This window comes from Aedes aegypti, chromosome 2 (genome assembly GCF_002204515.2).
Source record: "Aedes aegypti strain LVP_AGWG chromosome 2, AaegL5.0 Primary Assembly, whole genome shotgun sequence".
NCBI classification, from domain to species: domain Eukaryota; kingdom Metazoa; phylum Arthropoda; class Insecta; order Diptera; family Culicidae; genus Aedes; species Aedes aegypti.
In genome coordinates, this window is record NC_035108.1 from 32,520,442 (window position 1) to 32,536,184 (window position 15,743).

Below are 15,743 nucleotides of genomic sequence, written 5' to 3' on the forward strand. Positions count from 1 at the left end.
TTAACGAAACGCCGTCAACCTTCGCTGCAGCATCCTAAATAACTCGAACCTTTCCAAGTTTCTTCTCATTTACGACGACTCCAATCGGCAAAAACCAGGTTCGCAGCAGGTCTGCTGCTGTTGCTTCGTGAATATATTCTTTGACCTTAAAGTATGCTATTTGACGTCACACGTTTTCATTTAGGTCTTGTTTCTAGGCTGAACGTTTTTTCCAGGAACTTGCAAATCTCGTCTTAATAGCAATTGGCTCGTTCCATTTACCGCAACTTGAATGTAACCAACCACTAGCTAACTTGTTCGTGGTAAAGTACCCAGCAGAATTTGACTGTAGCTAGCAGCTTATAACTCTAACTCTTGTAGCAGAATCGGGTTTGCAAGATGTCTTTCTCTACCAACTAGAGTGTCCATCCCGGGACATCCCGGGACAAGATATCCCGAGATTTAAGAAATTTCGGGATTTCCCGTTTCCCGGGATATTAATGATGCCGTCCCAGGAATCTCGGGATTTCCCGAGATGAATGTAAAATTTGATATAAACCAGTTTATTTTAATACAAAACATTTATATTTAATCAGACTCAAACTTTATTCGATAAAATATAAAAGCATCATAAAGGAGAGAAAATAAAGAGGTAATTATTTTCATAAATAGACTAAACTACCAAATTAGTAAAAGCGATTTTTCTTTTATTGCGTTTCATTGCAATATTTGTAGTTATCAAAACTGTAAGCCAATCTGGATCTCTAAATTACAATAATTAACTTCAAGTATGATCCAGTACAGCACTTTCAATGATCTTCAAAAGGTGTCTCTTGTACATGGAATACATGGATGATGATTTTAAAAAAATTTCTAGATCAAATTGTAGACTTACATGTTTACCATACTTTCATGTTTACCATGACATGCCATGACGTTAAATAAAACCTCAAGAATCGAAGAAAAATAAAATTTGATTATGTTCAGGTTTTTTAATTGTACTATGGTCGGTGTTTAAAAAGACCGGACTAGATGATATTTTGACGTTAAGGACTCCATCATTTATGATTGTTTCGATGCTATTTTGGTACAGATATATTATCAAATAGATGAGTTCCATTATAACAGCTAATAATGCAGACATTTCAGCATTACGAATATCTTGGGTACATTTTTCTGGAATCATTAAAAACACTTGGTCCAGTCTTCAGGACACCATTTTATATATTTTACACAAAAAATGTAATATGGACTTTTTTCCTTTGATCTGATTTGACGAGTGACATTTTGAAACATCGAAGTTCATCGTAATTAAAACAACGAAGTTCATCGTAATTAAAACTGTTGAATCATTCATATAAAACAACATGACTGAAAAACGGAGTAAGGAACTCATAAACAACTGTGTCCTAATAACGTGCGTTGACACCAAGCGATTGCATTCTTAAATTATGTTTGATTGTTTGTGTGTGCAACTTTAATTCAAATTTGTCATGGCATTAATACCACTTAATAAGTATGCTCACGTTAGTTACAACCATTTAAAAAAAAAATAAATACGTAAAAACTCGACATAGTTCTCATTAGGTAACACACGGAATCAGAGTAGGCCAAGGTAATAGAGAATTCGTTAACTTTCCCAAAATACCCATAATTAACTGAGGTAAACATTGATTTTTTGTAACTTCATTAAAATAAATATGTTATAATTAATTTTTGAATTCTACTGTTCATCGTAAAAAATCTTTCTTTTCAAATTTAATTGTAAACACATTATAAAGTTGAAATTTTACTTCCATTTCCACAAAAATACAATTTTTAACGAAATTCTTAGAAATCCCGGGATTTCCCGGGACAAGCATCAATGTTTGTCCCGAATCCCGGGACAACTAAAATGACCGGGAAATGGACACTCTACTACCAACCACTCAAATATTTTAGACCACCAAGCCGAAACTAACAAGCGCCTCAACACGGTCAGGCTTCGGTGGTGGTGTAGTACGAACCTTAGCGATCATATTGTTAACGATCTGTTCCAGTCTTCTATACAATTGTTGCAGAGTGAACAAAACTTGTGGTACCGTCGACGGATGGAGTAAGAAGCTACTGACAGAATCTTTCGCATTAGCTCCGGCGCTGTAAATGTAAATTTCAAAATGAGTGTACCCACAGTAGCTGCTAATAAACAGAGGCCAATCAATTGGCTCCCTGGAGAAGACCGGAAGTTTCTTGGTGACCACTTATCTAGCGGCAATTAGTTGAGGCAATGTTCCACACTGGTTGCTTACATATGGGAACACTAAATGACGCGTTGCTAGGTGCGGTTGAACCTCGGGATGAACAGTGAAGGAAGCGAAGGAAATTGAAGCAGGAATATTGATTCTTCCACCGAATGCTCAAACATTTGCGGTGATTCCTCGTGGATCGTAAGGTAAACCATCACTAACACAAAATTTAAGGAGGAGTAGGATGAGGAAAAGCGGAAGTATCTTTGTTAGACGCGCGGATTCAAACCACGACATCGGTGGTAACGGAGGCGAACAATCGTCGCTTGTCGAATGATCTTCGTTTCGATTGATAATCTGTTGCACTTTGACGTGCAGGTCTCAGTATTCTTTCTCTTATACATGACGCAAACGGATGGCTTTGTTTTTACGCTGACGACCTGAATCAACTTGAAATTGTAGCTTTAGCTCCGCCTCACGCAGGCACTGGATTTCATTTGCCAGTTCCTGAAGCCAAAAAGTTTCACATTCTTTTTTTTGCTTTCCAAGAGAAAATCTTTTTCCGAAGTGCACATTCGCTCCTTTTCTTCGACAAGCTGCTTCTTGAGAATTTCAATTTGGTTCTTTAAATCTAACTATTAACTGTTTCGTTGCTTCAGCTGAATACGTTATCCTTAATCCGAGTTCCGAAATAGCTTCAACTCGTCGTTATGTTGCAACTGCAAACTTTTGGCCCGATGCATCAGATTGATTTATCTCTGTCGTCTTTGGTCGATATCAATCTGATGTTTCACTACAAATTCCTGCGTTGCCCGGAGTTCCTCTTCCGTGTGCCGTTGCTGCAGTAACGCAATCTGGCTTCGGAGCTCACCAGTTTGAACGCTCCAACGCTTGTAGCAATGAGAGCCGAAACGATTGATTCTCGGATCTATTCCGGCTGGCGGTAATTCCTCTACCTTCAATAAATCAGTGTAGGACTGCAGATCAACGAAAGGCAAATCGGACGGTCATTTATCTCCCTTGTCCGCGTCTCCTCCGACTGCGCCTTCCAGAGACACTTGTGATTCAACTCCAATCGTGATGCTTCCGAGTGTGCGTGCGATCGATTTTGCCTCTTATCATGCATCCCGCATTGGCTTACCAGAGAATGGAGGAGCCGTGGATTTGTTAGCCTTTAATAGTATTGAGGATTATTGAACAATCAGCAGTCTTATAGTACGTCGTCAGTCAGAGATGGTAGCGATTAATGTAATATTTTCTACGACATTCCGGCCGGAAATCTCGGCCATTCTACCAACTGACTGCCTGACCAAATCCTCCGTTCGCTTGGTACTACTCCGGCTACTACGCATACTGCGTACGCTACCCTCTACTCTACACCATCTTACTGGCTTAAAAACTTACGCTTCTGTGCGATGAGTTGTCTTTTTCGGTTCAATTTCTCCTGAAGTACACGTTCTTGCAGAGCTCGCTCCATCTCGATCCTTTCACGATTCAAACCCTCGATAAGTTTCTTTTCCTCGTCAATACGATACAGCTGCATGAGCTAGAATTTCCATTTGCTACATAATTACATAATTACATCACACCGGCATAACATGGTAAATGAAATCGTTTGATTGATGAATTTCTTCGCATGAAACGCTGTTTTCTGAGTTTATCAGTTCATTTTGTTTTGTTCCGTATAAACGCACAAAGGAAGTCGAATAAATCCATAGCAGCTGTCCAATCAACTTCGTTATGATAAACTAAGTCGAATATGGTTACAGATTTATTCGTAATAAAATCTGTACACTCGCTTTGTACGTCAATTTTCATCATGTAAATTATGCATATATATCGCCTTCACTTTTGTGAGAATAAGGCCTTTTGACGACATCTTATACGAAATCTTTGCACATATAAGCATCGCGTAACGCAAAAGGTGATTTCGTTATATGTACATTCTGGTTGTCTAGGACATTTCTCACACACGAAACTAGTCATACGTACTGCAGCTGAGGTGACATTCTTACTTGATCCTTGATACTTGATGGGCTACGATTCGCTACGATGAATCTGCGTCGAATAGATGAGTCTTCTCCACCGGGCTCGATCCTGAGCCAATCGCTTCCAGTTGCCCTGAACGTTAAGTGTCCTTAAGTCCTCATCAACTGCAAAAAGCCATCGTGTGCGCGATCTACCACGAAGTCGACGGCCTCGTCCAGCATGATCAGCCCAACGCAGCCTGCCGTTTTTTATGCGTCTGACAATAAATAGGTTGATTTTTATACACTTGGTACAACTCGTGATTCATGCGACGCCGTCAAATGCCGTTTTCTAATTTTCCACCGAATATTGTTCGCAGCACTTTACGTTCAAACACCCCGAAAGCTCTCCGGTCGATTTCCTTCAACGTTTATGATTCATGGCCATATAGGAGAACCGGAAGGATCAGTGTCTTGTATAACGTGAGTTTTGCTTTCATTTGCAGGCTACGGGACTTCAGCTGGTTGAGGAGCCCGTAGAATGCCCGACTCGCAGCTGCAATACGTCTCTTCACCTCGCGGGTAACATCATTATCGCTCGATACTAGTGTTTCAAGATACACAAATTCTTCAACCACTTCAAACTTTTCACCACCTAGCACCATTTCGCTACCACTAACACGTCCAGACCCACGTTGACCACCAGCTATCATGTACTTCGTTTTTGTGGTGTTCATCGTGAGCCTGATACTCGCTGTCTCTCTCTAGAAAGGCACGAACGCCTCATCCACTGCCCGATGGTCAATCCCGACTGAGAACGTGTGATAATGGTACCGCTCCTCTGCACACCGGCTCTCTTGGTAGCACCTTCGATCGCTATGTTAAACGGAAAGTTAGAAAGAGCGTCACCCTGTTTCAATACATCTAAGGTTACGAACGATGACGAAATTTCGTCTACCACCCGCACACATGATTTCGATCCACAAAGCGTTGCACGAATCAGTCTAATGAGCTTCGCCGGAAAGCCATATTCCGACGCTCGTAAGCTGCTTTGAAAACTACAAACAGACGATGAGTCTGCAAGTTGTATTCCGGAATTTATCTCGGTTTTGGCGCAGCGTAAACATTGGATCGGTCGTTAATCGACAACTAGCTTGGTATTCGCCGACAAAGGACTCCTCATGAGACCTCAATCTGTTGAACAGAGTTCCAGACTTGTTTTTGTACGCCTCGAAATGATACGGTGGAGGAGCTCGTACAGCTGCTCACGTCCGTGTTTGAGAAGTTCTGCCGGGAGTTTGTCCTTCCCAGCAGCCTTGTTGTTCTTCAACCCATTGATAGCTTCCTTTACCTCATTTAGCGTTGGAGGTTCCACAACCTGTCTATCGTCATCTATTTGAATTCTGCTACCAAATCCACTTCCGTTATCTCCGTTCAACAATGACTCAAAGTATTCTTTCCACCTGGCGGCCACCGTTGTTTTGTTAGTCAGCAAGTTTTCTTCACGGCCATTGCATATGGAGCTGTTTTTCTCCGCACACCATTGACAGATTCGTAGAACCGTCGCATGTCGTTTTGTTTCCTAGCTTCTTGCGTCTGAGCAATTACTGTCTCTTCATGCTCCATTTCTTCCTGCGATGGATCCGTTTTTTGGTTGCCCTTGCTTCCATGTACCGCGCTCTGTTCTGACGGGTAACAGACATCAGAGTCCGCCTTCTAGTCACGTTCTTCTCGTTCGTCAATCTCTGGCACTCCTTGTCGAACCAACCGTTCCTTTATCTTCGTTGAGCAGTGCCAACCACTTCTCGCGCTACTGTGCTCACTAGGGCGATTCAAATTTTAAAAATGTTTGGAAATCCAATCTCCCATATACTCCTTACCACCCTTACCATAAAAATAGTGTTCTGTGAAATTTTCAGCTTTCTAGGTGGTGATTGAAAGGTGGCCCAAAGACAATGTAGGTTTATACGGAAATTACTATGGAGAAATTTTGAGAAATGTTCCAAACTCACTAGTATTGTAATGAAAGTAGAAACTTATCATCTCATATCGAAAACTCATTGTTCAAACCGTAATGAAGGATGTTGCTGAAGAAACAAATCCCTTTTGAGCTAATTTTGTTTGGGATTTTTGTACATGTTTACAGGGCTGTAATCCCAAATTATGCTAAATAATAGCAAATAAACTCAAGTATAGCTCTTCTGCTATCTGTCGGACTGAATTTCTCTTTTCAGCAAACCTCTTTATTATGGTTTGAAGAATGAGTTTTTACTATGGAATAATAAGTTTTTATCTATATTACAGTACTAGCGTATTTGGAACATTTCTCCAAATTTCTCCATAGTAATTTCCATATAAACCTACATTGTCTTTGGGCCACCTTTAAATCACCAGCTAGAAAGTTGAAAATTTCACAGAACACTCTTATTATAGTAAGGATGGTAAGGGACACATGGGAGATTGGATTCTCAAACATTTTTGAATTGTGAACCACCCTAGTGCTCACCTGCTCCAGGGGCTAACTCCCATAGATTGCTGGTTTATGTTCTCGTTGATTTCGCTAATCAGCTCGTCATGCTTTTGATGGTAGTCCGCAGCTGACATCTGCTGACAGGCGTTGGATATTGTAACGCAACGATTGTCGTTTTCTAGAACTCGAATTTTGCTTACAACGAGATAGTGGTCTGAGTCGATATTAGGACCCCTGAGATTTCTAACATCGATGACATCGGAAAAATGTCGGCCATCTACAAGAGCATGGTCGATTTGGTTGCAAAGTTCGACATTTGGGAGTCGCCAGATGTGCTTACGGATATTTACTTTTGACTTTGTACCAAGTATTTTTTTTTCTGTTGTTTGGCAAATCACAACTCACAACACCGTTACTCACTTCCATCGCTGTCTACCATGGATGGAACGAACGAAACATCCAACGACGCATTCGACGCTTTTTTGTCGTCACCATGCGGGGTAGGGTGGCTTTTTCCTGCTGGAATGCATGGACCATTGTGGTCCGGATAAAATCTGTTGCGAACAAATTGCTTTGGAGGTCTAGTAGCAGAACACTTATTTTAGGAGTAGATGAGTAATGTGAGTAATAATTTTAAAGGCAATCACATTTTAGCCTCCAATTTATCTGTACCTGGTAGTGCAAACAGATGATGAGTTGAAGTATAACTTCGAAAAATGCCTTTTTTTTATTTCAAACATTTAAATACCAGAAAATACGTGAAATCGATGTGTTTTTGTAGCATTTAAAGTGAAGATGAATCGAAGGCATAGTTAAAATTTTCAAGAGCACGAATCTGGAGAACCAAGCATCCGTTCAAGCTGTAAACTTAATCGATTGATCACTAGCTGGTGGTGACCAATCGATTAGGTTTTCAGCTCAAACGGGTGTTTGGTTCTCCAGATCCGTGCTCTTGAAAATTTAAACTTTGGCTTCTATTCATCTTCACCTTAAACGAGTGCATGTACCTAAAGCACTCTCAAGTAAGTTTGCGTCACAATTTCACAAGTTGGTGGAATGTTCGTTATTATACAATATTACGTGTATCTTTTAAGTTTTTAATATTTCCCAGCGTTCAGAGACACCTCTTCTTTCCAGACCATAAGTAACTCAATCAAAAGTGCATCAGATATCGTAGTTATTTTACATGAATTTAAAGTCAATCAGATGATCCAAATAAACTTGTATCGCTTGAAATTAAATTAGACAATCAGATTTGAATATCGCATTCCCCTACGCAACAGTTCAAGTGGCAGAGGCAACCCCCAGCGGAAAACGACCCAGTCAGTCGTTTCGCTTAGGCACCTTCTTTCTCTCTTTCTGCCGGTGCAGAACGACCCCAGAGCGAAACTTTCCAGGTCATTAGCAATATTTCTTCACAACGACGATACACCGCTCTTGGGAGTTGACGACAATAAAACTACGGCGACAGCTAGGAAAACAACTGCGCCGAGTGTTTCATGCCGGTTGGCCATCATCAGGAAGGACTCAGGAAAGGCTTCGTTATCCGGAAAAATGGTTATGTCTTTCGAAATGGGGGGAGTGGCGAGATGTGGCGCGCGTTATGATGATACTCAGCACCCACTAAACATCTATGCCACCCCCTAGTGGAGGAATCAACGGCGTGTTGAAAGAGGTTCTGACGACCGATTTGTCGATTGACCGAAGCGTAAGCCTCTTAACGTGGAACACGTGGATGACCAGTTCTCGCGGAACATTACTAAAGGACCTATGTACAAATGAGAGATTCTCTCCTCTCTCGTTCTCTTTCGATTATAACAGTGGAATACTCAAGATTTTGGGAAATTTTTCACTATAGATCGAAAGTCAATTTCCTTGACTAGCGTTTCATACTAAAAACGCAACAGAAGAGGTTAATGTGACTCAGTTATTAATGAAAGAGAAAGTAAACAAAGAGAGCCTCTCAATGTTAGATAGGTCCTTTAGTAATGTTCCGCGAGAGTTGTCCAACTACGGTGCCGAACGGAACGACAAACGAACGTTGTTTGTTTGTAGTATCATTTGGCCGCAACGTAGACACAAGTAACGACCTCCCATTCGGTGCGATTTAGTGGGAAAAAGATTCACTAGGGAAAAATATGGATGGTGAATGAACACCGCTTTTATATAGCCAAAGTCAATTGAAATTGGTCTGCACAATATGGAAATATTAATATGAACAAGTTTCGCTTGTGTTACAGGTGATCCCAAATTTTTCAAGGAATAGCTGAAACAACTGCTGTAGTAACTCCTGAAGTTATTATTGACGAAATTCCAGTACGCATCATTGGAAGAAATCCTACCCTTGAAGAAATCCCAGCAGAATTCCTTAACCAATTTTTGGAAGATTTACTGGAGAGATCACTAGAGGAATTCTTAACGTAAACAATAGAGGAATTGCTCAGAAGCATCGCTCAAGAAATCCCTCAGAATCGTTCCTAAAGGAATTCCCGAAAGGATTTCCGAAGAAATTCCCAGAGAAATTTCGGGGCAGTGTAGAATACCTACAAATTCAACACTAGGCGGCGTCCGTTTATTACGTAATGCTAAAATTGAAAATTTTTGACCACCTCAACCCCCCGCTCCGTAACGCTTTTTGTATGAAAAATTTCAAATTTGTGTATGGGTCGTTACGCTTGAGCCTCCTCCTAGAGCGTTACGTTATTTGTGGATGCCGCCTTAAAATGAGTCCCGATGGTTCACAAGTATATTGTTGAAATAAGTGGGATTGCACGGTACCCTTGAATATCTGTATGACATTCTAAAGCTTTGCAGATGTCTCAAAAAGCTCGGTAATAATAAATATTGAAAACAAGTGGTACACAGTTCAACCAATAGGCTCATAAACAAGTGTGTCACCTACAACGGAGTTTTGTGATCAAGTATGGATATATTAAAGCATCTTGTTTGAATAAAAAGTCAATCTGTATACCGAAATTGATGCCCACAACTTCAGACCTTAAGATTATCAATATTCGTAGCAGTATACTTTCCGTGACTTCTGAAGCTTTAAGGGTTGGAATGAGATTTTTTCACGAGCATTGGCTGAGTACAAACTGAAGTAGATTTGGTAGATCATAAAGAGCTGAATTCCAGGACGATTTGGATGACTTACAATATTCAATTTCTTGTCTTGTTCTTCCCTTTTCCCATGTCCCGTTACACTGTGTATGAAGTGCAATCAGCACTTCAATAACGCATAATGGATAAAGCCATATGGTTCTGTTCATATAGTCAGGCTGCTATAAAAGCTCCTTCTTTAACTAAATCTCGATCCAGTTTTGTTTGCCCATGTTGAACTCAAATTGAGGAACTGAATTCAGTCAACTCTGCAAAATTTTGAATGCTAAAAATGAATTGGTCAACGTGTTAGCTCGCAATGTAGCATCGCTTGATTTCATTTTGGTCATTTGGCCGTTCAGAATATTCTTTGAGCGGAAAATCAGCACAAGCAGCACTGACGACTGTTCTGGTCAATCACGGATTGGCAACTACAAATTTTAGGTCATAAATTCTCATGCTCATCTTGAAATAGTCAGAAGGTTATCTATTGTATAGAATTTGTCAAAAATATTGCAGACTTTATGGTTTTCATAACTACCGATTACGCCATCTTTATGAGACAAAAAAATCTGCTCACCCAAAAAAAAAAATCTGTAGCTTCCACCGTTTGAACAATCAACCATATATTTTATTTCATACCTCATTTGACGTTTATCGCCCTCTTATGTCAGACATAGATTCCTCAAGTATACTTTTATTGCTATTTTTTCCGCTCCTCGCAAGATTAACTGCTGCAAACCAGAGCTCCTTTCGGTACAGGAATACATACTGCTTGTTCGTTTGCTGTGATTTTTATGACACACGATCATGGCAGTGATTACGACTTTGGACCGAGAACTGAACTTGGACATGTTGCAATCACAGCAGAATAAAGAATCCCACGACACACAACGGGGTAACTAGGAAAAAATCGTGACCATAAAACATGAATTCGGAAAATTAATACTATCTAATCCTGCGACATTTTTGAAACATTGATCAGACGTCAGGACACATATCTTGATTAAGCAATAACCATTTTTAGTCAATATTAGGGCATAGGAAGATCATTAAATGCAGTAAATAATTTGGGTCATGATTGATCAAAACTACTCCTGTATGCAATAGTTGTTGTGTACTTACTTCATTGCTGCTGCTGGTTTTGCTGCATTTACGTGGGCGCTTCCTCCGAGAGTCAATCAGTTGCAGCGATTAGTCAACTGGCGCCCCGTCACTCTCCGGGGGGGGGAGATAAGCTCGCCTTCGAGGTTCCGCCGCTGCACAGATTCCGATAATGGAAAACAAATTCCTCGTGGATTCCCACACACGTTGCAATTCAACTCGAAATCACTCACACTTTCTTCACTTCCTTTCCCTTTCTTCTTCACACCTCAGAATGATTGATGGTTTGTTGTGGGTGGAAAACGAAATTTATTTCCCCCACCCGACAAAAAAAAACCCTCACAATCACTTTTGATTCCCGTATTTATTCGAACTCTTGGCGCTCACTTTATCAATTTCCTTCGCTTTTATCCCGCCGCCGCAACCGGGGCCTTCCTAGTGGGGACCGTTTTCAATTTTCTTCTAATACCTAGGAAAAACATGATTCACTGGTCTGCACTCTCGGGCGCTTCCGACCCCAGACTCGACCCACCGGTTGGGGAAAGCCGAGGGTGGAAAAACAACACTGAAATATATAATCACTGCTCTTTTGCTTTCCGCTTCACTTTTCGCCCTCTTCTCAGAAGCGCACACTAATTCCGGCTATTTTTCTGGCTCTTCATGTGCTTTTTCGCACTTTCCTCCCACCCGAAGGACCCAAGAACATTCTAGTCTCTAGGCCAACCGCCTGGACGGTGCTTCATACAACGTTATTATTGGAAAAATAGTCATCACAAATTTAAACGCCAATTTGTTCGTTTATGTAGTCGTTCTACACCTCTGGAGCGATTTTCAATAAAACAAAACGAAATTAAGAGTTACGCCCTTTGGTAGCCCTTACCGTCAAAATATTATATTTTTAATACGTTACCGTAGTTATCCAATATCAGAAATCGTCTCTGAATTTTTTAATTTCATAAAGCTATTAAATGTTGTTGAAGCTCAGAATGCCCGTATTTGGGGGGTTCCTAGGGGGTAGAAGCAAATGTATTCAACGAAAAAAAAAATAAGTTTGAAATTATTTCAATACCACCAGGCTCAATATTGTTGGAAAATATATAGGCTACGATTTTGTACGTTATAAACAAATACAACAATTCAAAAAATCCATAAAACAAAAACGTTTCAAAAGTCATAAAACACATTCCTTAAATGCGTGTTATGATCCAAGTTTCAACCCGAGAATAATATAGTTTTGATTTCCTAGCAACAAAAATTACACAAAATTTCAAAGTGAACCCCGTTCAAAGGCAGGGTTTGGTATTACACTACAGGAAGTGATGTAGGTACAGTCAAATGGTGGTTTGGTCAAATTGGTGTTTTCCGGTTATTCTATTTTCATAATACTTAACTTTTCTATGCTTCGCGTATGCCGCTCATTTTGTACCAAGTAACGCAGTCAAGCAATCTGTCTCGGGCCCGAAGCCCAAATCTGGCACTGGTTGTGCTCCTGGATCCCTAATTGTTTGTATTGTTTTACTTTTCATCAATAACTTTCCAATAATATGCAAATGAATGCTATAAATATTGCTTACTCTACGCTTTTCAAGTCAAAATGGTACCGAATCCACCGAAAAATTCCATCTAGATTAAGCCAAAAATCTCAAAATTTTGCTTGATGATTTTCGATTTGGATAAAATATTACACGTTTAAACATTTAGATATAAGTGTTTTCAATAAATAAATCGATCATGTTACCTCAAAAATAATTTAAAAAAATGGCCTCTGAGTTTTTGCATGTAATTTATTTGTCACATTTTAGTTCCGAAACTATTGCTTTGAGAGAATTGTTCTATGAAAAAGTTTGGAATGCAAAAAAAAAATATACTGAAAAATATTTTATGTTTAATAATTGAAAATTCGGATAAAACTTAAATTACACAAAAACCCAATTTATATTTTGTTTAATATTTTTATCATAGAATCTTACAAGAAACATATATTTTCTACAAAGTTCCATGTTCGAGAAATTTTTGATAATTTTTTTTCGATTTGGTGGAATTTCCAAATTTTAAACAAACACGCTTTGGTGTTCAAACTAGAATCTTGAAATTATTCCTATTCAGAATGATGATTATGATTGATTGTCTTGAAATAGCCAAAAAAAAATTATTCTTATTCAAAATGATGATTATGATCAATTTTCTTGAAATAGCCATGTGCGAGGTACAGTCAACTCTCCCTTACTCGATATTCTGCATCTCGATATTTCCCCTAATTCGACGAAGACGCGGTCCCTTCAATTTAGCATACTTTGATCCCTCTCTAAGTCGATACCTCTCTAACTCGATGCGATATGTTTAATTTTCCCATGCAAGCTTACCACTCTAGTTCGATATTTTTATACAAAAATTTCAAATATCTTCCATATGTTTATAAATTCCATAAATATGAATGTTTTGATTATTCTTCTAGTAAAATTAAGGGTTTTACCTTATTCCATGATGATAAAACTTCAGACCGTTCAAAAGGTGTAAAGCAGTTGACTGTGTTAAAATTCTACTATTTGCCACGTTGAAATCCCTTTTTTGAATGTGTTCGATTACGAAATCGTCATCTGCTAAAACATCTCATCAACGTCACAATTCAACTTGCCGCTCTTCATTCAGACGACTAAAACCAAGCCAACAGCAAACGTGTAATCGACCAAAGCAACACCGCAAACGGCGTTCACACTGGCTGTGTGGAGCCAATACCAACCAGCACAACGTTTAGCAGCAGCAGCCCATTCAATTGTTTCTGCTCTATCCTCAACAGCCAGCTTCAATTATCTGTGCTGCAGTAGGCAGCGTCATCCAAGCAAACCAGCGTTCTTGCCTGCTTTGCTTTGTGCTATCCAAGCAAGCAGAGCGCTGCGCACATTTCCGTACACAGCAATATCGTCACCGTACTTCGCTTGCGTATAAAAGCAAGCCAATTTCACATGTAGAAAAAGTGTATCTCAATAGTCATCTCCCCGAGCAGGCGCGCTGTCTGTTCGGGGAGCAATAAATCAAGTAGCAAAATTCTAATCTGTCGCCGTCCACTGGAATTCATCGAGTCCGCTAATCTCCCAAGCAATCGAACATGGTCCTTCGAGCCGGATCGGGTGTCGATAGGAATCCACCCAGATCAACCCTACGGAACGCAACGCTGGAGAATAGTCAAGTTTGTACGTCGATAGGAATCCGTTCAAATCATCAACCCAGTGGAAGGCCAGCAGCACCATGAAACAACACACGCAAGCAATAGTGTCCACCCTGGACAATCCACCGCATTCCGATATCGGTCGAGCATTCTCGATGATCGGAACACAAGCAAGCAATCGTTCAGAAGTGGAACTAACCCGCTAAGCTAGCACATCATCGCCATCAATCAACTAGAGGTTTTCATCGTGAATCAACCATGCCACCATTCTGCGAGGTTTCTGCACAGGGCAGATCAACCAAAATTCCCATCAATCGTGTTCGGGCAAACGGTTTTCACGATGGATCAACTCACCTAGCAAATCAACCAAGTAATCGTCTCGTGTCAATCATCAACCAACAATAGTTCGGCCAGCGGTTTTCTTCGTGGATCAACTAAGTCACATTCTTCGAGGTTTCTGCACAGGGCAGATCAACCACCATTCACATCATCGTTTTCGGGCAAACGGTTTCCACGGAGAATCAACCCAACTGGCATATCCGGTTTCTGAGGGCAGATCAATCGGAGAAGCAAACGCCAACCCGTCGGCAATCGTTATCATCAGTTCAACCACGCAATCGCAGTTCGGCTAGCGGTTTCCTTCGTAGATCAACCACGCCATATTCGTCGAGGTTTCTGCACAGGGCAGATCAACCACCATTCCCATTCTACCGTGTTCGGGCAACGGTTTCTACAGAGGATCAACCCAACTAGCATACCCGGTTTCTGAGGGCAGATCAACCGGAGCCGTACCAATGCAAACCACCAATTCAACCACGAAACGAATCTTCAGAAATGGTCATTTCAGCAGGGGGAAGTATGTTCGATTACGAAATCGTCATCTGCTAAAACATCTCATCAACGTCACAATTCAACTTGCCGCTCTTCATTCAGACGACTAAAACCAAGCCAACAGCAAACGTGTAATCGACCAAAGCAACACCGCAAACGGCGTTCACACTGGCTGTGTGGAGCCAATACCGTTTAGCAGCAGCAGCCCATTCAATTGTTTCTGCTCTATGTCTCATCGTATCCTCAACAGCCAGCTTCAATTATCTGTGCTGCAGTAGGCAGCGTCATCCAAGCAAACCAGCGTTCTTGCCTGCTTTGCTTTGTGCTATCCAAGCAAGCAGAGCGCTGCGCACATTTCCGTACACAGCAATATCGTCACCGTACTTCGCTTGCGTATAAAAGCAAGCCAATTTCACATGTAGAAAAAGGGTATCTCAAAAGTCATCTCTCCGAGCAGGCGCGCTGCCTGTTCGGGGAGCAACATGTTCGATTGCTTGGGAGATTAGCGGACTCGATGAATTCCAGTGGACGGCGACAGATTAGAATTTTGCTACTTGATTTATTGCTCCCCGAACAGACAGCGCGCCTGCTCGGGGAGATGACTATTGAGATACACTTTTTCTACATGTGAAATTGGCTTGCTTTTATACGCAAGCGAAGTACGGTGACGATATTGCTGTGTACGGAAATGTGCGCAGCGCTCTGCTTGCTTGGATAGCACAAAGCAAAGCAGGCAAGAACGCTGGTTTGCTTGGATGACGCTGCCTACTGCAGCACAGATAATTGAAGCTGGCTGTTGAGGATAGAGCAGAAACAATTGAATGGGCTGCTGCTGCTAAACGTTGTGCTGGTTGGTATTGGCTCCACACAGCCAGTGTGAACGCCGTTTGCGGTGTTGCTTT

General features: G+C 40.8%; 1 protein-coding gene across 14 annotated transcripts in view; it reads right to left on the bottom strand.

Moving 5' to 3' along the window:
* LOC5574086 (collagen alpha-1(XVIII) chain) overlaps window positions 1-15,743 on the bottom strand; it is a 980,207-nt gene that overhangs the window by 933,996 nt on the left and 30,468 nt on the right. For 13 of the 14 annotated variants that reach the window (XM_021840445.1, XM_021840446.1, XM_021840452.1 and 10 more), the window contains exon 2: window positions 10,866-11,313. In XM_021840445.1, coding sequence (XP_021696137.1) covers window positions 10,866-10,870 — 5 coding nt within the window. In that variant the 5' untranslated portion in view covers window positions 10,871-11,313. The remainder of the gene's footprint in view (window positions 1-10,865; window positions 11,314-15,743) is intronic. The other variant, XM_021840443.1, reaches the window with a different exon arrangement.